Below are 24,659 nucleotides of genomic sequence, written 5' to 3'. Positions count from 1 at the left end.
CCGCCGCTTATGGCCTGCGAAACTTAAATGACCGTAAACGATGTGCGGGAACGAGATCAGTTTCGGACGCTGAATGAATTTCAACTAAGTCTAGTAAGTTTAAAAACGGTTAGTAATGGATCAGTTGGAGAAAAAAGTAGACGAATGTTGCCAATCAACTTGATTGTACAGTTTGTTTTTTCTAAAAGCCTAGAATTTTTTTGAAAATTTTTATAGTGCCATTTGGTGAAACTGAAACTGCTCATGAAGACCAGAGGCCCATTTCTCAAAACTGAAAGTTACAAGTTACAAGCGGAAGTCTCTTTCCAACTTGTCATATTAGACATTGACAACCGCTTGTAGATTGTAACTTGTAGCTTCGAGAATTGGGCCCCAGGATGGATCTTTGCCACTCCAAATATTTTACATCTTGAGGCAAATTAGTATTGTTATGAGACATGTAAATAAAACAGTGACATAAATGAAACGAAACTGAAAACATTCCTTTTGTACGCATTGACAGCTCAATAGTAAGCTCAAGAAGATTGGTGTCACTCAAACAACGATATGTATACAGCATGTAAACGTAATACGGGCGATAAATGAAACCAGGCATATAATTCATTGGTGTTATCATTAATTAAGAGGTGTTTTTAAGTGAAAGTCGCCGTCAATAGAATTTGTGAACAATGTAAACAAACCTTGTAGTCAAAATGTCTTTAATTTCCATTCTAACTCATCAGATACTGGCTAAATCCATGTGTAATTTAATCAATTCATCTCACATTATGATCCTCAACCTTTAAAGTAATAAAATTGTGCTCAAATATTGATATTTTATATAATAATTTGTTTACATTGTTGACAATTTCTATTGACGGCAATTTTACTCTTAATGTTCACCTCATAATGAATTGTTCAAAAAATTCCCAGCAGCAATGTACTGCAGACGCGGTTGAGATGACAGTCAGCAATGACAACTGTGTTTGCATCACATTGCGGGCAGAATTATTTTGTATGGATAAAAATTTTAATTTTAAGTAACAGTTATCAAATTACATTTCTCATGTCCTATACTCATCACCGTTAATAGATTCGCCCGTAGTAGGTTTACACCCTGTATGATAGGAAATAAGGGTTCCGTTTTTCCTCTTTGAGGTACGGAACCCTAAAAAACTACATACATGTTATGTATGTCGTGTATAGTGAGATAAACAAATCATATCACAATATCTGAAGCTACCTATGGAACAGCTGTTCCTTTGTATGAACACGTAACTCAGTAGAGATAGCATCTGTTGTGTTATTATTGATGCTTACCGAATAAAGAATGTCCGTAGAATGCCAATTCGCCGGACAAAATTGACCTGTTAGAGATCTTACATGTAAATTCATTACAATGAGACATTTTATAGGTTAGATCGGTAGATGTAACCTCAACTATCCAACGTATATAAAATCGTAATCGAGTTCGCAGTTCGTCTAAGTGAGCGTTTAGTCTTTGGTTCAGTCGCAAAAAGTAACAATGCCGAAGAACTGACAGAAATGCTAATAATCTCCTGCAGGGGGCCGATTTTTTAATCTCGGCCATTCGATTTCGTGAAATTTGTTCAATAATATCTCCACTACTAGCGATTTAAATTCTACTAACAGAATCGAAAACGGCTTAGCGGGAAAGCTTAAAATCTATGTCAGAAGAACTAATGTGCATGCACATCATTCTGGCAAATTGGCAATATACTAGTAAAAATACGGATATGGACGTATTTAGAATATCGGTATTGTCTCTTTCAATCGCGAGGCGTATGCATAGGTAATTGGCCCGCAGACTAGTTACAGACTAGCTCACGTTTCGATGGTTCGCCCGCGAGCTAAACTCGCGCGCAGTCGTGCAGCCAATGAGAACACACGTCCCGAGCACGCGCGATGACGCTTTACGATGCGCGGATTGTTTTTGACTTTTGTTCCTTCCCAACACAAAACGTAACAACTCCAAACACTCGTTCATTCAAAATCCAACGGTAATAAAAGGAATTGCAGTTGAAATTCAAAAGGAATATGGTTCGGTTGTATGTCGTTTCGGTTGTGTATGTATCATTTGTTCGCTTATCGGTACATCGGGGACGAATGTTATAAGCTGAGTTTTCGATTAAAGCTTGTACAAACAAATCAGAGCAGGATCTGTGTTTGTGGGCGTAATTGCCATTTGAAAGATCATAACTTTTTATTTTATAACCTAACAAGAAAATTTAAATTATGAAAAAAAAACCCAACATAGTGGGCCGATTAGCATAAAACATGGCTAAGAACACTCCCGAAGCAATTTTGTTTGAAAGCTAAGACTAACTCAGCTTTCAAACAAAAGAAACTAAATCTAAATCGGTTTTTCCGTTCGTGAGCTACAATGCCACAGACAGACACACACACAAACTAAGAGACAGATAGACAGTCAGACAAACAAACAAACAGACAGACAGACACGTCAAACTTATAACACCCCGTCGTTTTTGCGTCGGGGGTTAAAAATGAGGAAGTGAGTAAACAGAGTGAGCAAATATCCATTGACGTCACATATACTTATTAATTCGTTGCGACAAAGGACTTCTTCATTAAAACTAAAGTATAAAGTCAGTAAAAAACAAAAAGTACCATCAATTTACTTTGCTAAAGGGAAGGTCAAAGGATTATCACCCGATCATGACATCCGAAACGAGTTAAACGCCGTCAAGATGACAGTTTTGACATTTTGGAATAGCGGTAAGAAACGACAGTGGACATCGTGACATGTGAAGTAAAATTTAACCTTTTTGTTGACAATATCTAGATCAACAATTCAAAAAATTACTCGTCTGGCATCCTGTAGAAAACGATATAATTACCTACTTATGCAGGTATTTCTCGAGATATTTAGAAATGTGACAGACAGACAGACGGACAGAGCGTCGCCATAAGAGTTCCTTTTGTACATTTTTGATACGGAACCCTAAAAACAATGCCACGTAAGCATCAACATTTTCTTTGTTTTTATAAGGTTCCTGGAGTTCATTTGGCGGCCAGTGCTTTAGGTTCAAAAATTAGGTACTTTATTATTAAGAAGTCAAAGCGAGGCGGCTTTTATTCAAGACAAGAGGTTCTCATTTTAAATAGTAAGTTTTAGTCAACACGCGACATTTTTTTCGTTCTCGACATTTCATTGGCTTCCGGTTCGTGTATAAAAAGGAATTGCAATTGAGTAGCAAAAAGTTTAGCATCAATAATAGTGTAGTGAATTTAATCTCTCGATACGGTAAAAGGTTTGTCAAAGGCGGCGACAATTTCCTTATCTAAGAAATAAGCAACTTACTAACAAAATGGCGCTTTTTAACATCTCTTTGATAATTTCCATGTAACATTCTTGTATCAAGACATAGAGATAAATTTAAATGCCATCGACTAATTTGCATTAGATAGTGCTGATATAAAAATTAACTCAGGTTACCATTATTAGCAACGTTTTCTAGTAAAAGGTACCACATTGTCGCTTACCGTTAAGTCGAAATTTGCTAGTATCTTTATACGAATTACCTGTTAGAGCGTACTTATGCTTAAGAGACTCTTCATATTAAGAGTCTTGTGTAGTCACGGTATTAAATATAGAAACGGACAACGTGCCAAAAATATGTACAGGACTTTATTCCTTAGACGTTAAGGTTGTGGATACATACATATTTTTGACACTAACTGTACTTATGCTTAAGCGACTTAATATTAAGACGCTACAGGAGCGAAATGCTAAAATGGAAAGGAGCCCCCCTTTCAATTTGGGAATTCTAGTTTAATATACTAGTGTTATTAACTAGATTTATCGAAAAAAATTGTCCATTATAACAACTCAGTTAAAAGATATTGCGAAAAAATCTTTAAAATCGAGGATCCGCTCTCGACTGTTTCCTCCTTCAAAACTTAATCAATTGTAACGAAATTTGAGAATTTGAATAACAATGAAATAATCTGTGTCGGACCGTTTAGTTTTTTTTGGCTAACTGTTTTGGAAATTTTTGATGAGCTCTAGCGTCTTTAAAAATAAGAATATCAAAAAAATCAAACCGACACAGATAAAAATTATAATAATCTGTGTTGAAAAAATCATTGCTCTATCTTCAAAAACCAGGGAGGAAATAGTCGAGAGCGTTTGTATGGAGAATTGACCCCTCCTGTATCGTCTTAAGAAGAGTGTTATACCAAGTTTATTATGCAAAGAACTCTGTTAAAACTACATATAGCAATGGATATGGTCATCTACGATTCTACATTATGCATTACTACCTACTCATTTTTGCTTACATAGTAGTGTATAATGTAACTAATTACCACTACTATGTAAGCGAAACTTAATTTCTCTAATCGGATTAGTGTATCTTTATTCAATTATCTTTTGTTAGTAACTGCACTTTGATAATTTTGCCTCTAATGTTCATAATAATCTTCATTAAGAATTTATAGTAGAAACCTGCTCCGAATATAATTTCTCGGTTTTAAGATCTAGTCCTTTATTTTATGAAACTACGGTTGTACTCACGTTATTATATCGCTATTGCCGCGACATGTTTCGGGCAAATAGGGAACTTGACTGTAGTTAAAATAAAATATTTTATACCATGCACGAAATAAAGCATCACATAATTATAAGAAAAACGTGGACAATATTTTTAAATACAATTTCTATTTAATAAGTCAGGTAGAAAAATATAAAGTAAATGAGTTGACCTTGACGTCACTCAATTCGATTTCATATAAATTCCATATTAGCAAGTCGTTCAAATTCATTTTGACAGTTCTTAAAAAGAAGCTGATTTGACTAGGAGGCAAGTAGCCTATTGTAAAGGCCCCTCTTCACGGGAATGGAATCACGGGATTGAAGCGCGTAAGACGTTTATACAGGGAGAAATAAAAAGGACCAGACAAACTTACAATAAGGGTTCCTAGTTGACTACGGAACCACAGTATAATAAAGAGTATTATCGAACAGTATGGCCACTCCTGTTCCCCGCTTAAAGTGCCGCCCACCCCCTCTCGGTTACCTCAGTTACCGTCTGTCAAGAACGCGAACAGTCGACCTGACATATTTCACTCATACAAGCATGGTACGCGTTCACCTACACGAGATAAGACTGTGTGCTAGGAACGCGTCTCTTTCATACTCGTATATTTGATCGCCAGTGTCCGAGGTGTGACGGAACCCTAAAAATTGGCGGTTCCATACATTCCGATTGACATGATGCCGCTTATTTCTATGGAACAGCCAAAATTTTTTTTCGCGATATCCACATTGGACCATAATAAAAGTTGTTCATATGACTTCAATAGTCACCATGCAAAGAAGGGCCGGTCCTTTTTATTTCACCCTGCACTTGATAGGACATTAGGTACGTCCGTGGCCCCAGTCAGCCACCTACTAGTTAGATCCAACAATATTCAAAACATTAAAGGAGTTTGACGTAGCTTCTCAATGAGAATAAATTCTCTTAAATCATATTCCTAGCTGTTGCGAACACCATCGAATATAAAAGTGGGTGGGCGGGAATCGTCAGATCGACACGTCTTGCACGCACGGCAGCTGACTTGCAAATGATGACGTGGGCTTAATGCCCCGTTCACATCAACTCCAGTAGCAATAGAAAACCGTAATATCAAAAATTCGAATTTTATATGTCACATGATGGATGACACCTAACCGGAATAATCTGGAACTGGAACTTGTGATTCCAGTAACTCTCAATTCAGTGTCACTGGAATAATGTAAGAAATAAATCTAGTGCTCTTTTAAATGTTAAATACTGTAAATGTACTTATTAATTTAACATTTGAAATTCACGGCATGGTATTTTTTTTTTATGAGATTCGAGGTAAATAGGTATTAGAGCATACGGATTGCCTGATGCAAGCGATCGCAGCCACACATGGACAATCGAAGCACCAGACAGGTCGCTCAGCCACGACATTGGTCTAAGCGCGACAGTGGTGAGCGGCAGCCATACGTGCGAATGAAAAGTCCCATAGCTGTGTCTCGCTCCAATGTATGGCCGCCGCTCACCGCTGTCGCGGTTAGACCAATGTCGTGACGGAAGTACGCTCTACGCTCTTTTGTTGAAGGTTTGTATATCGTATCGATCGGGAAATACCGCAGGCGACAGTTAATTCCACAGTTAAAATACCTAGCTGTGACAGGCAAAAAGGTTCTGAACAACACACAGTTAACGACCATCTAAGGTTCATTCGATCCACTTCAGTGCTAGGTTCGATCACTGGATTGGAAGTCTACTGGACTAGAAGTGAACGGAGCATAAAGGGTCGCAGACACTTCAGAGATGGCACTACTAGTTTAACAATAGGTACTAGCTTTAGATAACTGAACACATATTATATTATAAATCCCCTGTAATGCGTTGAAAGATCGTAATAACTTTGTTTTTCGAATTTAAATAGATATCATACACGAAAGAATAAACGACAAGGCCCACTGGTGGCCGAGCCGGAAATCGAACCCGGGTCTTCAGCTTACGCGGCTAACGTCTTCACAACTAGACCACCCGCCCGCCCGCCTCCGCCGCGTTTTCGAACCAAACAAACGGCTTGCGAATAATTTGTAGACTTGTATATCTATCATTACTTGTATATTATCAAATAAATAATGAAATGGTAGTAGCCCAAATTGTTTTAAAATGTGTAAAAAAAATCCTTTAAAAACATCTACGATCCATCATACTACCCTGTACGAATTGCCTCTCCAACAATAAACCATAAACTTGAAAAGACTGCAATCCTCAGCTTAGTTTTGATTCGCCAACAATATTAAAAGCAATGTAAAGGCTGGCACGTGTCGGCGACATGCAAATGCGCGCATTCGAATGCAGATGGCGGAAGCGGCGCGAGGTCGCGGGGTCGCACTATCGCCACGCGCCATTGTCCAGCACTAGGGTGACCAAACCATGCAGTTGAGAAGACTGTAACTCCCAATATTTTGTGTGTAACTTGTAGCTACAAATGCGCGCTTTTGAATGCAGACGGCGGAAGCGGCGCGAGGTCGCGGGGTCGCACTATCGCCACGCGCCATTGTCCAGCACTAGGGTGACCAAACCATGCAGTTGAGAAGACTGCAACTCCCAATATTTTGTGTGTAACTTGTAGCTACAAATGCGCGCTTTTGAATGCAGGTGGCGGAAGGGGCGCGAGGTCGCGGGGTCGCACTATCGCCACGCGCCATTGTCCAGCAGGGTGACCAAACCATGTAGTTGAGAAGACTGCAACTCCCAATATTTTGTGTGTAACTTGTAGCTACAAATGCGCGCTTCTCAATGCAGATGGCGGAAGCGGCGCGAGGTCGCGGGGTCGCACTATCGCCACACGCCATTGTCCAGCACTAGGGTGACCAAACCATGCATTTGAGAAGACTGCAACTCCCAATATTTTGTGTGTAACTTGTAGCTACAAATGCGCGCTTTTGAATGCAGACGGCGGAAGCCGCGCGAGGTCGCGGGGTCGCACTATCGCCACGCGCCATTGTCCAGCACTAGGGTGACCAAACCATGCAGTTGAGAAGACTGCAACTCCCAATATTTTGTGTGTAACTTGTAGCTACAAATGCGAGCTTCTGAATGCAGATGGCAGAAGCGGCGTGAAAAAATCACACACACATACACATCACGAAAATAAATTGTGACGAGTGCACCGCAACTGAAAATGCTCAATCGAAAAAGCGTGAGACACTTAAGCATTAAATGTACAATCTACATATCACTAAAAATACGGAGTTTTAAATAGTACTTGCAGCGTGGTCGCCCTACCGATATCCTCTCACGATTCCTCGCCGTACAATAGCTCCTATAAAACTAGAATGCGAACTGAAATACGCTGTGCCGTTACAGAATACGCGACTTTGTTTAACGAACCTATGTTTAAACTTGAGTCTAGAAAATAATGAAGACTGACAATCGGGACAAACCATTTTTAACCCCCGACGCAAAAACGACGGGGTGTTATAAGTTTGACGTGTCTGTCTGTCTGTCTGTTTATCTGTCTGTCTGTGTGTGTGTCTGTTTGTGGCATCGTAGCTCTGCTCCCGAACGGATGAACCGATTTCGATTTAGTTTTTTTTGTTTGAAAGCCGAGTCTGTCGGGAGTGTTTTTAGCCATGTTTTATGATAATCGGTCCACTGTGTCGCGGTCGGGGTTTTTTTCAAAATTTTAATTTTGTGGTTAGGTTAGTTAGAAACCTACTGTGTACATTGAGTATTGATTCAGTGTACTATACATATTTTTCACCCCCGACGCAAAAACGACGGGGTGTTATAAGTTTGACGTGTCTGTCTGTCTGTGTGTGTGTCTGTATGTGGCATCGTAGCTCCCAAACGGATGAACCGATTTAGATTTCGTTTTTTTTTGTCTGAAAGCTGAGTTAGTCGGGAGTGTTCTTAGCCATGTTTCATGAAAATCGGTCTACTATGTCGCGGTAGGGGGTTTTTTCAAAATTTTAATTTTTAATAACACTTTGATCGTAACGATATTTTCATACGTAGGGAACTGTATCTTTGATGCAGGGTTTTTTAAGGTCGCGACCCCCTGGCAGACCGCAAAGCCGTTACTAACCATAGTAGCCAAAGAGGAATACATACGGCGTATACGTAATACTAAGGGAGTAGTGCGACGGACTAAATGTTACATACAGAGGGCCGAGTCATGAAAAAGATTGAAAAATACTTCTTTAAGACGCTACAGGGGCGAAAATGCTAAAATGGAAAGGAGCCCCCCCTTTTAATTTGGGAATTTTAGCTAAATATACTATGTAGTAATATAAACTAGATTTATCAAAAAAATATGTCCATTCAGAACAACTCAGTTAAAAGATATTGCGAAATAGTACATTACGATACAAGTGCGTAAAAAACCGGCCAAGAGCGTGTCGGGCCACGCTCAGTGTAGGGTTCCGTAGTTTTCCGTATTTTTCTCAAAAACTACTGAACTTGATAGGTTCAAAACAATTTTCCTAGAAAGTCTTTATAAAGTTCTACTTTCGTGATTTTTTCCATATTTTTTAAACATATGGTTCAAAAGTTAGAGGGGGGGGGACGCACTTTTTTTTCCTTTAGGAGCGATTATTTCCGAAAATATTAATATTATCAAAAAACAATCTTAGTAAACCCTTATTCATTTTGAAATACCTATCCAACAATATATCACACGTTGGGGTTGAAATGAAAAAAAATATCAGCCCCCACTTTGCATGTAGGGGGGGTACCCTAATAAAACATTTTTTTCCATTTTTTATTTTTGCACTTTGTTGGCGTGATTGATATACATATCGGTACCAAATTTCAGCTTTCTAGTGCTTACGGTTACTGAGATTATCCGCGGACGGACGGACAGACAGACATGGCGAAACTATAAGGGTTCCTAGTTGACTACGGAACCCTAAAAAAGGAAGTTCGATACGAGTGGCGATGTATCGTACGACGTTTTTCAGTACAGATCCATCCAGCACAGGCCATCCGAAGTTTCGACCTGACATACATATAATGAACCACTTCTTGCACTATAATCTGTGTCGGACCGTTTAGTTTTTTTGGCTAATTGTTACCAATTTTGAATACCACGCCTTTTTTGCGCCATAATCAATGAGGCCGTTTTTGGAAATTTTTGTGTGCGTGTGCGGTCTAAATCTTATGTTTTTCATCAAAATTCGGCTTTTCAAAAGTGTGAGGATTGAGTGAGCATAAGAAACTATTTGTAAAAAATTAAATACGTAACTAGGTGATCTAAAATTTATAGAGGTAGGTTGGCATATTTTTTACTAAATGTTAGTATATAAATATTATATGTTAAATGAATACATTCACTGTTTTCGTTGGTAGTCTGTGAGAAGAGAACTGAGTGAGCACATGTTAATGACTGTATCTTTTGATTTATCTTTTTACAAATTCAGAGATTCGTTTTACAATTGTTTTAGAACTTTTACTAAATGATCAGCATATTTTTTTTATTTTCGGAAGGTGCTCACTCAATCCACACGCACATGAAATTTTTTGATGGGCTCTAGCGTCTTTAAAAATAAGAATATCAAAAAAATCAAAGCGGTCCGACACAGATGAAAATAATAATAAAATGTGTTGAAAAAATCATTGCTCTATTTTCAAAAACCAGGAAATAGTCGAGAGCGTTTGTATGGAGAATTGACCCCTCCTGTATCGTCTTAATGCATTCACTGCCAACATTTCTACACTATTCTTCTACTAGACGATCCCATTGTTTCTCCTCTTTGTACAGGTTCAAAAACCATCGCAAAGCTCAAAAAGAGGGGGTTGTTAGTCTACAATTGTCTAGAATATTTACTAGTCTCTGGTTTAAACGGTTATTTTACTTTTGAAACATATTCCGTAAATTAGATATAGGTTTCCCGTTTAACCATAGATTAAATATCATTCCATCCCATACATTAAAATGCGACCGCCTAAGAACGCGCATATACTACACCACACATGAATGGCGCCAAAAAAAATGCCTTGATGCCATCCATTATTTGTAATCTACAAGTATAATCGAAAGCTACAGGACATTTTTTGTGGCGCCATCTATGTGTGGTGTAGTGTATGCACGTTCTAAGGCGGTCGCATTTTAATGTATGGGATGGTATGATCTTCTTATATTTAATCTATGGTTTAACTGAGGCAGCTAGTAAGACATTCTAAAGGCCGAGTGCTTGTTAAAGGTTTGACAGGATGAAGCTGGTATTGTATTAGGCAGGAGTATGTCAAATATGCAAAAAAATATTTGGTTTTAGGTATCAAGAACGATATAATACGGGACTGACAACGCCCATACAAAAAAGCGTACCCCTGAAATGTATGAGTTTTTTAGGCTTAAAACTAGATGGCGCTGTTTGCAGCCTGGAAGTGGCCAAAATCATATTTTCCCATTCCATTAAGAACAAATGACATATTTCTTTATTAATATCATGATATCACGTCAATACACATTTTGAAAAAAAAAATGTAGTAGGTGGCGCTAAAAAAATGAGGTATGATTCTTAGTATGAAAATTGTAAATCCTATATAAATGATCCTTGGTTGTATATATGTTACCTAAGCAGGGTATTTTTGGGATGGCTACAGGTTGATTTTGAAATAAACATTATTATGCTGATGTGTGCTACTCCAACGTTGTGGAAACCACACACAACAAACTGGACAGATTGCTTAACAATTGTATTAGGTTCATATTTGGCCTTCGGAAATACGACCACGTATCAGCTTATCGTAAGCGACTTAATTGGCTAACCCTCCGAGAGCGTAGGTCATTGAGATTGTTAACTTCCCTTTACTCTGTCCTTTTTGAACCGAATACACCGGAATATCTCAAGTCCAAGTTCAAGTTTGTTTCTGCTCGCCCCGGGTGTGTTCTCCGTACCTCCCGCAGCCTCAAGCTTTCCATTCCGCCTCATCGCACCGGTTTCATGACCAACTCTTTTACAGTCCAGGCAATACGCCTGTGGAACGGCCTTCCACTAAATATTAGAAAAGCTCCAAGTAAATTTATTTTCAAACGCATGGTTCGTAAGCACTTCACTGGCTCGTGATTAACGTTTCGTTGTAGGTACATGTAGGTATTATGTATATAAGTAGCTGTTTATGTAAGTATATCTTATAGAGTATATGTGTAAGTTCATCCCCTCATTATAGTATTTAATGATAATAGTTTTAATTTGTAAATAGTAGAATAGAAAGTGATATCTGATTATTGTTTTCTGTCACGATGCCTGCACGTACCAAATGTTTCTTTTTAACCCAGTGGTTGACTGGTAGAGAATGCCTTAAGGCATTATGTCCACCATTTGTACTTATTTTTTTATGTGCAATAAAGAATAAATAAATAAATAAATATTATTTAAGGAACAAAAAATTAAAGTTAATTTGCCACACAAATCCTTATTCAGCCGGAGTCAACCAAAAATATTTTCCAATATCATATCATGTACAGGTAGTAGGGTCATTAAGGCAAGAAAATCTGCGTTGCGCTTTTCAGGATGTCTTTAGCACGAACTCAGCGAAACAAATAGTAAAATTATTAAACTTTTATGACACACGAATGTACATGTTGTAATCAGTATTTTAAATTATCTTTCTACGGTAGAGAAAATCTCAAAAAAAGATTACGTGGAAAGTATTTATTTTTGAGTAGATGGTTGTGATGGAAATGAACTGTAGTGTTAACTCCTTAAACAATTATCTATTTAAAAATCACGCTATACAAACAATATGACTCTAACAAATAAAACAAATGTGTAAAAGAAATATTTATTAATAAAATTTACATTTCTATGAGATCTTACATTAATTACTTTTTTACTCACTTGCATAAGAGTCGCATCGGCTGTTAATACTTTTTATCTGCTTTTGGGCATGTGTTTTATAATTTATTATGTATTATAGTATTCAAATTACTAAACACGGGACATTTTCAGTGACTGGCAAAATCCTCTGTACTTGCCCCGTAGCCGAATGGCATTTCTGAGATGCGAAACGCCGCAGAAATGTAGTGCCAATACGCAAGAGCGATCGAGACAGATAGCTACGAAAGAAATATTATGAGCGTTTCGTCAGCGTTTGAACATTCGGCTACGCACACTGATTGATTGCACTATAGCATACAAGTTATGTCATACACCTTCAAAAGCGCAAAAAAAACGCGATAGAAATATCAATCGTCAGAATACTGTTACAGGTGCTATTGGACATTGTGCAAGTGAGTGTTAGACTTACATCTAGTTATGATGTTATATAATATTTATTTCTTTCTTTCTTTAATGTTAGAGTCACATTGTTATATAGATATCTATTGGTTTCACATAATAGAATTTTAAACTGATGCTGATATCAGCATGTAAAGTATGGCATAAGTTAAAAATTGTAATAAGTACTATCACCAAAAATACCCAAAATACATATTTTTTTATTTCAGTGCACGTTATTATTAAATTTAAAAAGTTTGTGTTTGTGAATAACGAAAATAACATTTTGTGAAATAGCAAGTTTGTACGTTTCATTTAAACTTGTTAGTAAAAAATTTCAAAAATTAACTAAGATCTAATATTTCGAGCAACCCTGTATCTTCCAATGCCACAATTGTCTAATGTTATATAACATCCACAATTATATCCTATTTCTACCTATATTATTAATATTCGTTCTTACGGTCTCGCTAGCCGCAATCATTCATTATATTATATATAACTTTTACATAAAGTAAACGATTACACAAAATAAAACAGAAGGTAAAGCACTATTCTAAGATACTGAACTAGTCCGTAATTTTATAAATCTGTGGTCCTTCTTAAATCCTAACACAGAATATATAAAAGTACAAGTACAGAAGGCTCACTCTCAACAACCTGTCAACGGACTGCATGCGACATTGAGTTCTATTGCGCAGCGTGAAGGTTGTCAAACTTAATGGGCCGCGGCCGTCGAAATGTACCGAAGAAACGCGGAGTGAGCCGCCTCTGCTTTCGTTTACAACATATACTTAGTTTGTATATCTAACACAATTTTATAGTCTCAGATCATAGCCTATATGCATAAAAAACTTACACAAGACGGCAAAAAATTCTAAAAATACTAATAAAAATAAACTGGAATGCGTACAAGTGTACAATAATAACATTCATCAAATAATCCGTACTTAATCACCAGGAAAGTTTTACTAGGTGTCAACACTACTACGAAAAAACTAGGTTTTTAAAAGGTTTGTTTAACCTTTCAACCGCCAAAGAAGCAAACAGATGCACTTACAGTGTGAAATCATTGTCATCACACTCGCTCGTAAACAGTGTTATTACATGCCTGCATACTGATACGTAATGACTTGAGCTATTTTACCGCCCAAAGTGAATACCTGGGTGAGGCCTTCCACGACCTGTCAAAAATTACAAGATGGCGGACGAATGTTCGAAATGTCAACGTAGGGATTTCAATATATTTAGTTTAAAATTTGGTTATTATTTCGCGAGCACAGAAGTCATATAGACTATAGATCAAGCAAACTTATCTACTTAGCGTGTCAAATGAACTCAGTAAAATCTACTGAGTTGTCAGTCTTTTCTCGCAGCTTGCAGCTTACGGTCGTCAATTTTTGTAAGTTGAAGTCAACAAAAACATAAAAATGCCGCGTTACGTGATATTTAATTGCAACAACACACAAATTATGAACACTCAAGGGCCCGAGACATTATAATCACAGGTCAGTAACAACTTCAGTACAAAATTTGACACGCTCGGCCCCTATACAAATAGATGAACCTTGTTTCTTCTATCTAAATCAACTTCTGTATACGGGCGGCTGAAGGATTACAAACTCGAATTATTAAAGCCCTTTCTCTCCTCCCTTCGTCTTTCACTTTCCGCCCTTAATACACAATGTACTATATCAATCTTTTTTTTTCTTGGCCACAGACTAGCCAAAGGCAAAGACTTATATACCTTCGTTCAATCCGATAAGGCGTACTGTCGCGCCAATCATATTCCAGCCCTGCTGGATATTTAAAGAGTAATCAATCTAACTACGACAAGTTTAGAGATCTGGCTCCGTTTTCTTGCATGCCAAGTAAGTCAGGAGACCAACAAAGACGGATATTACAAAGAATATGTAATATACGTACGTGTCGTCCTCCTTACGCCAGTGCTTGCTGTCTTGTGAAGCCTGTGAAAAAAAAACAATCGTTAAGAGAACACCATGAACAACTGACATCTATGAAGATAATTGACTACGTTTCAAAATTTTCAATGTCCCTAAATCGAAAATCATTTCGAGATATAACGCCTGTAGATCACAAAAATATTTTTTTTTCCGTATTTTTTTGTAAAAAATCTTAAAAATAGTTTAAAGGGGAAGTGACGTCACACAGCTGATTCAGAGCTGCCACTATAACCAAAAAATCTTCCAGTTGGGATGTCACTTGAGTTTGACTGTGACACTTATCACCGCTCGTAGCTATTCAATATTTGTTGACAGTGACAGCGTGAGAAAGCCTATCAAGTCAGGGCATCTTTTTCGCACTATTTTGTAACTGCTTTTTGTCAGAGGGCCAAATTACAGGCCTAGGTAGGTTACATCCCCTTGGATACGCGGTTGGAGGACTCGCATGCTTCGCGAATGGGGCACGAACGCAGACGTGTCGTTATAAGTAAACTGAGCTACTATAGTTACCATGTGTTTGAACTTGGCGTACGGCACGAGCGTGGTCCGCTTGTGTCTCGCTAGCGTCCGCATCACGTCTCTCGCTTGCTCGCGGCGCGAGAGTGCCACGTAAGCAGACGTGTCGTCGATGAACTGTACCACTATGGGACCTGTGAAGATAAAACTTTGTTATCATTTTTGTATTGAGGAAAAAAAATAGAAAGCAATAATGGTACTAAAATGTACGATAATGGCATATGGACATTATGGACAAGGCAAGCAGTTTTAACCTTAACGGCATCCACGAATTAATGAGTATTTTTCATTGTGAGTTTTGAATGATTCACGGTTATTTTTATTAGACTTATATCGACCGGGATATAACCCGTGATTATATTGACCGTCTATATACCGTGATATCATGATCACGGAAAACGGAAAAGGTTTTCCGTGATCATGATGCAACTGCGTCGAAATATCGGGAGCTCGACAAAAATCAAAAAGGTAATCATGGTCCCGGGCAATATAAGTCTAATTGTTCATTGTGCTTCAGTTTAGGGAAATTTGTAAGAATATCGGTCTAATTCAATGAGGTTGGCCGGTCAGAATATTTCCTAGATGTCGCCAATACCATGAGAATGTCGCATACGACATGCAACTCTTCTAATACTTCTGAAGACGCTAAGAAAGCGAAGTTGTGTCTGTCAACCTTTCATGGCTTGGATATTAAATTGACAGTATTTTCTCGTGCATTACGGATTTGATTGAAATAGCTGCAATTCTCGTGTTATGCCCTAAAGCTTTTTTGTGCTGAATTCTACATGTTTGATATGTATATCAGTTGTATCTTACCAAAAGGACTAAATAATTGATTGATGTCATTCCTCTGCCACTCCATGGGGAAAGTGAGGTGGAACACGTGGTCTCTGGATGGTGAAGCTGTGAACAACATATTCATATTAAATTATTTTTTCACCCTTTTGCAGGCATTTACCCTTTTTCAGGGAAGCGCTGGTAGCAGAAAGCGCTGGTAGCCTAGCGGTAAGTACGTGCGACTTTCGCTCCGGAGGTCGCGGGATCGAACCCCGGCTCGCACCACTGACTTTTTCGGAATTTATGTGCGAAATGTCATTTGATATTTGCCAGTCGCTTTTCGGTGAAGGAAAACATCGTGAGGAAACCGGACTAATTCCAATAAGGTCTAGTTTACCCTTCAGGTCGGAAGGTCAGATGGCAGTCGCTTTCGTAAAACTAGTGTTTACATCAAATCTTGGGATTAGTTGTCAAAGCGGACCCCAGGCTGCCATGAGCCGTGGCGAATCCCGGGATAACGCAAGGAGGATGATGTTGCGCATATGGCACTCGTGTCAGGTGCACTAGGTACAGTGGGCCAAAAAAGTGGTCTACCAGTTTTGACAAATGTTTCTGTGAGCTCTAACGATCGCTAAGGTTGACTTGACACATGGCATGACGTAAATATCATATATAGAGAGAGCAATTGTCACTGACATAATATTATTGCAATCGGAAATCGACCTTGTTGTCTCATGACGTTCAAACGAACCTCAACCGTAGGGTGGTAAACCACATTTTTGGTCGACAGGGCTATGTGTGTCACGTAGCCTGTGAGAACTCACGGTCGGGGCCGTCGATGTTCATGTAGGGCGAGTCCTGGTAGGCGGTCTTGGTGAGGAACAGCTTGTTGAGGAAGGGGCGGAGCGCCGCGCGCCAGGAAGCAGAGGTCCACCACGAACAAGTAGCCATGCGACAACAACTACACACACACTAGAGGTCACGAGGAAAATACATAAACCGCGACGGAGTAATGTTATCTCTGTAATTCCTAACTTATGCGCAAAATGTCACTTAAACCGCGATGGAGTAGTGCTATCCCTACTGATGTGCCGACGGAAAGTTTCCAAATTTCTGAAATTTTCACATAGGAAAACTTCGGAAACTTTCCATTCTTTGTATGGACAATTGTATGGATGGAAATTTTCCATTTCATAAATTTAAATTCCCTTTATTTTTCGTGAAACTTTCGTGAATTTTCCATGAAATTTAAGTTTTTTTTGGAAAGTTTCCGCAACCTATCCCTATATCTTAGAGCGCGATGAAGTAGTGCTGTCTCTGTCACTCGTGACATGACACTGAGAACGCGATGGACTAGTTCTATCCCTATCATTCTTAGAGCGCTATGAAGTAGTTCTGTCTCTGTCACTCGTGCGCATATGACACTTAGAACGCGATGGAGTAGTGCTAACTCTGTCATTCTTGATATATGCGCGAAGCGCATATGACACTTAGAGCTCGATAGAATAGTGCTGTCTCTGTCAGTTATTACTATAACTCATTAATATATATGCTTGGTGCGCATAGGGCACTCGTGTTATGTCAGTCTGGGTGCGGCACAAATGTATCAGCATGCACTCACGGTCGGGGCCGTCCATGTTCATATAGGGCGAGTCCTGGTAGGCGGTCTTGGTGAGGAACAGCTTGTTAAGGAAGGGGCGGAGCGCCGCGCGCCAGGAAGCAGAGGTCCACCACGAACAAGTAGCCATGCGACAACAACTACACACACACTAGAGGTTACGAGGAAAATACATAAACCGCGACGGAGTAATGTTATCTCTGTAATTCCTAACTTATGCGCAAAATGTCACTTAAACCGCGATGGAGTAGTGCTATCCCTACTGATGTGCCGACGGAAAGTTTCCAAATTTCTGAAATTTTCACATAGGAAAACTTCGGAAACTTTCCATTCTTTGTATGGACAATTGTATGGATGGAAATTTTCCATTTCATAAATTTAAATTCCCTTTATTTTTCGTGAAACTTTCGTGAATTTTTCATGAAATTTAAGATTTTTTTGGAAAGTTTCCGCAACCTGTCCCTATATCTTAGAGCGCGATGAAGTAGTGCTGTCTCTGTCACTCGTGACATGACATTGAGAACGCGATGGACTAGTGCTATCCCTATCATTCTTAGAGCGCGATGAAGTAGTGCTGTCTCTGTCACTCATGCGCATATGACACTTAGAACGCAATGGAGTAGTGCTATCTCTGTCATTCTTGATATATGCGCGAAGCGCATATGACACTTAGAGCGCGATAGAATAGTGTCTCTGTCACTCATTAATATACACCGTGTTTTTTTTTTGTTTTCCGTTAAATTCGACATGTCGTTAGGTTCGTTATCAGGAACCACCCTGTATATCACTTTTAGTTAAATTCGTAAAAAAAATTTTTCATCGTTTTCATACGTAACAAATGAATTAATTTGTGTGAGAGACCCTTAAGAATAATATTCAAATTAGTGTCAAGTGATTGACGGCACATGTCAAAACAAATAATATTCGGAAGGGGTAAAGGCTGTCGCACACGTGTTCAGTAATTATTTTTATTTTTTTAATAACTCGATAACCGTAAGAGTTAAGACGCTAGTTTCTTAGAGAAATTAATTGCATTTAGTCTAAAGAACCATCCCTTAAAGTTAACGGAATTCAATAAAAACAGGGTGTATATGCTTGGTGCGCATACGGCAATCGTGTTATGTCAGTCTGGGTGCGGCACAAATGTATCAGCATGCACTCACGGTCGGGGCCGTCGATGTTCATGTAGGGCGAGTCCTGGTAGGCGGTCTTGGTGAGGAACAGCTTGTTGAGGAAGGGGCGCAGCGCCGCGCCCGCGCCCGCGCCCCCGGCCCCGTCCTCGCCGCGCATGCGCGCCACGTGCGCGCGCATCGCCAGGAAGCAGAGCCCCGTTACGAACGCGTCGTAGCCCGCCTCGTGGGACTTGTCGTTGGAGAGGGTGTAGCCTCGACCTGGGGATGATCCTGAAATGATTTGGGACATTTAGAAAAAATACTAGGCTCTGTGAGCTATAGCCTCATAAGGCCTAATGTACATTACAAATGTACACAGTTGTTGCAATCTAATTTGAACCTTTCACGAACCGAATAAATTAGCATTTCTTTTGTTTCATTGTTTTATTTATTTATTTATTTATTTAGACTTTATTGCACGACATAAAATTGTACAAATGGCGGACTTAATGCCTTAAGGCATTCTCTACCAGTCAACCATTGGATCAAACAGAAACCTTAGTTAGTGCAGGATTGTCAATATAGAGATGTGACAAGAAACACAAATGAGTCAAACGAAATTCTGACCAATTTACTCTAGACCAGGGTTCAAATTAAAATTGGAAAACTAACTATGGTAGGCCTTACGAGGATAGACAGGGCCGGATCTAGGGTAGAACGGCCGCTCTAGGCGCCAAAATGTAGGAAAGGCGCCAAAAAGCAAAACATTTAAAAAACACATATGGTACATTCCTTTCAGTAAAAAAACCTATTAATAACCTAACAACAAAATTAAAATTTTGAAAAAAACCCCGCGACATAGTAGACCGATTTTCATGTAACATGGCTAAGGGTCAGTTGCGTCAACCGCATTTGACAGACACTTCATCGTCACGCAGCAGACGTCTATGGAACTTCCCATACAATAAAATTTAACGAACGCTTTCACGGTGACAGATGGTTTGGTGCAACCGACCCTAAGAAAGAGTCCGTTCGCGGGAACAATTATCAGGACAGTGATCGACAAATCAACATCCCTTATCATCCAGATCTTATCTTGTACCTAAGATTTATAACAATATACCATTAAGCATTAGGAAAAGCACCAGCAAAAATGTATTTAAATCAAAATTAAAAAAGTTTATGTTGAAGCAATTTGAAACTGATAGTCAACTCTAGTTAAATACATACATACATACATACATACATACAATCACGCCTGTATCCCATAAAGGGGTAGGCAGAACACATGAAACTACTACAGCTTCAGTGCCACTCTTGGCAAATAAGGGGTTGAAAGAAAACGAAACTGTGACATCGCAGTGACAGGTTGCCAGCCTCTCGCCTACGCCACAATTTAACCCATATCCCATAGTCGCCTTCTACGACACCCACGGGAAGAAAGGGAGTGGTGAAATTCTTAACCCGTCACCACACAGGCACTCTAGTTAAATACGTAATTAAAATAAAATAATTTAGTAAGTAGTATTAAGTTTTAACTATGTTTGTAACTTATACTAACACTTTAGCACCTAAGTGAAACAACAGTAATGTGATGAAAGGGAGCCTATACCTGCCAACAAACTGTTCTACAGTTTGGCGGAAAGTGTAATGCAAAAAAAAACTGTCTCACTTTTATTGATTTCTTTTTTTTTATCATAAATGATCAACTCACCGACTGTGGGCAGGCCGAAAGGCGGTTCTGATAGGGTGACGAGTAAGTGCTGTAGCACGCTGGAATTCACCTTGTCCTTGAAGGGCGGCAAACTGGACATGTATTTTGTGTCTAGTAGGCTGCAAACAAAACATCATTCAGATATTACAGACGTATTAAACATAGATCATTTAAAGCATTTGCTGGTTGAAATAGAATTGTAAATTAGCAAAGCAGTAAGGTGTTCTGCTATGAAACTAATGCAGTATTGAAGGAAACTTAGGAACCACCTGATAACCCAGGTAACAATTTGGTCGTATAAGCAAGCAGCTATACGACCTTAACCGAAGATCAAATAAGTCGTTTTAACGACCTTTAAGCGACAATTATTCGACTTTAAGTTGTATAAAGGTCGTATATTACACCACTACTCTACCTAAGTCGAATTCGCGACGCTTATACAACTATGCAACTAAATTGAGGTTTATACTACCTTTACTCAATCTTTATACGACTTTAAGTCGTATAAGATGCGCCTATTTTGGGTCGTATAAACGTTTACTCGACCTTTATACAACCACAAAATTTGGTCGTACATACCTTAATACCACCTCAAAATGTTAGTTGGGACGTATCTTGGGCGCAAAAATATACGAACAGAACTCGGCCAAGAATTTAAGTAGCTTGCAATAAATATCAGCAACAATCGCAATAGCAAATATGACTTTTTGCCCTAGATAGCCCAGTAAGCTATTGACAGTATAAGGGTCGGTAGCACCTGACTAAACCGTTCGTTACCGAATTTAGCGTTCGCTAATTTTTATGTATGGGAAATGGGAATTTTCAGACTTGCTTTCATAGCGTAACGTTGAAGTGTCTGTTAACTATGGTCAACAGACACTTCAACGTTGCCATACGATAAATAAATAACTATGGTCGATGCAACTGGCCGTAATAGTAATAGTTACAGTTACCTAGGGAACATGCAGTGAGCGAATTCTTTAAAGCTTGGGTAGTCAGGAGGCAGCGGTTGGAAGAAGTGGTTGAGCGTGTGGATCACGTCTAACAACATGTTGTGTCCAACTACCAGCTTCTCCTGAAATTCAGTACAAAACAAACATTAACATTTTCGACACCATGTCTAACACAAACACTCCCGTTTGACACCACTTCACCTGTGTCAAAACTGAAATTGGACTTTGTCAGAATGTACCATAGACGGAATTACCTTCTCCCCCTCTCCTCTCTACCACCTTATGTTATCCTGTACTCTCTCATGGAACATATTATATACAGAAAGAGACAGATATAGCTACTCTATTCGATTTTCAATCAGTACCGTGGTACCACTTTTTCTCTCCAAAAACTCAATATGCCTGTTTGTTAACCAGCTGGCAATCTATAGTGTCGTAATGAAAAAGTGGTGCTATGATGATGCCATGCGCTTGGCGAGGAACAGACGCCTATGGAGAGACCTAGTCTTCAACAGAATGACATGATGTCACGATCCTCAGCATTGAGGGAACGACTAAAGAAGATGATGATGTCACATATCCGTCTTCTAGGGGTGTCAACATTTTATATAACAGAGCGTCGCCATAAGGGTTCCTTTTGTACCTTTTTTGTACGGAACCCTAATAATAGTTAAAGAAAATCGAAATCCTTCCTGCGAGAAAGGCTAACTTACCGACTGGCTGATCATCCGAGCCACCTTAGAGAACCCGACCGCCTCCTCAAACTCCTCCCATTCCTTGTCTTTCTTCATCGCTTCTCGATCCTGCGCCGCGTTCTCTGGCGTTACTCGAGTCACTTTTAGAACTCTAGAAAAAAAAATATGGGACTATGAGCTATCGGCTATAAAAACGAACAAAAGATAGCCGCTCCCGTGTAAAGAAAAGAGAGAGCGAGCGATTTGTAGCTCATAGCTCGGCTATGAACTATAACTCGTCCGCGCTGTCATCGCATCTCATTTATTTACACGGGAACAATTATCTTTTGTCCGTGTTTATAGCCGATCATAGCCGTGTTCATAGTTTACTCGCTCTTGGTAGGACCAGTGCCTAAGGTGTGTGTGTGTGTGTGTGTGTGTGTGTGTGTGTGTGTGTGCAAGTTTCCGAAATTATGACAGAACAATGAGACTTACTCGTATATTAATATTTATTATGAATTAGTTGGTAGTACTCATAGTTGGTAGTTGGTAGTGGCCCTGCCTTCTTAGCCAATGGTCCTGGGTTCGAATCATGGTAAGACAATATTAAGTATTTATACTTATTAAGGATCAACACTTACTACAAAAAGCACAAAATAACCCCCTTATTCATAAACGTAGTCTAAAGTTATCAAGCCGATAAAGTTCGTTTGTCCCTTTCCGACGTATTGGTGTGACAAAAAGGGATAAACGAACTTTATCAGTTTGATAAATTTAGAGTACGTTTATTAATAAGGGGGTAAATAGGTAATATTCCTTACGCACAGAAAGGATAATTCCTACAAAACCGAAGTTTGGCAACAGTTCAGGGTCGAATTGTGCTGTCTCTTTCCACTGAATGGCGCTATCGCTTTAAGGTACTTACGGTTGTCAAAAATCAGGTAATTGTCTAATCTGTGACGTCAATTTGTACCAATCCTAAATCCTAATAGCTACATAGCAGATGCGAGCCGAACGTTGCCGGAATCGCCGAAGGACTTTTTTTTAATCTGGCCTCTTTCGTCTATCAAGATCACTTTGCCAGGGTCACAGAGAACCTCCTATAGAGTGGCAGTCTTGTCATATTTGGTTCGCGATACGAGTCACCAGTGTTTGGGGTGCGAGGAGCGGGCGGGGAATGTGTTAAGCGCGCTGTGATTGGCCGTTTCAAGGACGGCGGGCAGTCGCGCCAGATGAAAAGGGACAGAAGTATGACTGTCCCTCTACTGACGCGTAAGTGGCCAATGTAAGTTGACCTATGCCGGCTCTGAATAAATTATAAATATGACTTATTTGTGGAATGTAATGCCGTCTGTTTTTAAATTTGAGCTTCTTGTTACCTTTCCACACCATTTCACACTACAGGTGGACATCTTTAAGGCATCAAAATACCCTTTTCCAATTTTTTTGTGCGAAAAACACGCGCTGCTTTCGGGTCTGTTACTTGGTCGATACTGATCGGGCACGGCGAGCGCCCGCGCTTATATCAGTGCAAATACTAGGAAGGCTGGCCACAGCGAGTCGTCTTGTAATAGATGTCTATAGGGGTTGGTCTGTGGCCAGGGTATAGTAATTTCCATTGGCAGTATTCACCTTGCTAAAATTAGCAAGGAGTAAAAACCATGGCGGAAAAAAAAAGGGTATAGTAATAGCCAGTGATGGGACTATGGGAGCAAAACCTTAGAGCTGACATAAATTTAAAATAAAACCAAGATTATTATTTTCAGATCAGTGTTAAATTTGATTTTATACCTGAACCCAAGATTTCTAATACATTACTACAAGGATATTAATATTTTCATGGCTGTAAGTACTCAAAAATGTCCACTTAGCAAGTTAGCAGTTTGTTAGTTTTGCTCCCATAGATCCGATCACTGGCTAATAGCATAGCTTTATACGCTTGACTTACCTGTTCTTGTTCTCCAGCACTTTAGTTTCCACATACGCTTCGCCCTTGAACCGCGAGCCCAGCTCCTGGAAGAGTAGCCGTCTGATGAACGCATTGCAGCGGTCTATCTCCATCTCGTCCGATTTCTGCTCGTCGAGAAACTCACGGACCTTTTTACTGTAACAAAAAACTTAAGAATTATTAACAATATAAGTGTGGCTCGTAAAATTTTTGTAAAAATTACTTACAACTCATGTACTGAAAATTTACTATTTTAATTTTTATTAGTATTAATTTTTAAGGCTATAATAGCTCTTTACTAAAAATTTTTAGTTTATGAACCCTTAAAATGTTTAATCTAGCTGTTTAAGTTTGTTTCATAGTTTTAATTGAATGTAAAGAAAGTTATGCATTTTTTTTATCTGGACTTAATCCTGTATCAATACATTAAAACTAACGTCCTATGTTTCGGGGACGGTGTTGACCCTATGGTCTTAAAGGTATACGTGTACTAATCATGAATGTTTAAACCATGTTATGCTAAACCAAAAAATCCTCATGTGGCACCCCAGAAAGGGATCAAGAGCCCAACGACCAGCACTCAAACGATGGGAATGGAATGGGAAACGAAATTATAACAGGGCCTTTCTGGACTAGACTTGCCA

General features: G+C 39.1%; 1 protein-coding gene across 1 annotated transcript in view; it reads right to left on the bottom strand.

Moving 5' to 3' along the window:
- LOC125233638 (poly(A)-specific ribonuclease PARN-like) overlaps positions 1-24,659 on the bottom strand; it is a 47,759-nt gene that overhangs the window by 20,484 nt on the left and 2,616 nt on the right. Inside the window, exons 4-11 of the mRNA XM_048139706.1 lie at positions 24,016-24,171; positions 22,107-22,239; positions 21,394-21,515; positions 20,441-20,559; positions 18,778-19,017; positions 16,036-16,122; positions 15,214-15,353; positions 14,666-14,706 (exon numbers count right to left, since the gene is read on the bottom strand). Of these exons, the coding sequence (XP_047995663.1) occupies positions 14,666-14,706; positions 15,214-15,353; positions 16,036-16,122; positions 18,778-19,017; positions 20,441-20,559; positions 21,394-21,515; positions 22,107-22,239; positions 24,016-24,171 (1,038 nt within the window). The remainder of the gene's footprint in view (positions 1-14,665; positions 14,707-15,213; positions 15,354-16,035; positions 16,123-18,777; positions 19,018-20,440; positions 20,560-21,393; positions 21,516-22,106; positions 22,240-24,015; positions 24,172-24,659) is intronic.

The sequence above is a fragment of the Leguminivora glycinivorella genome, chromosome 14 (genome assembly GCF_023078275.1).
Source record: "Leguminivora glycinivorella isolate SPB_JAAS2020 chromosome 14, LegGlyc_1.1, whole genome shotgun sequence".
In the NCBI taxonomy this organism is placed as follows: domain Eukaryota; kingdom Metazoa; phylum Arthropoda; class Insecta; order Lepidoptera; family Tortricidae; genus Leguminivora; species Leguminivora glycinivorella.
This window is presented reverse-complemented; position numbering and strand designations above follow the sequence as displayed.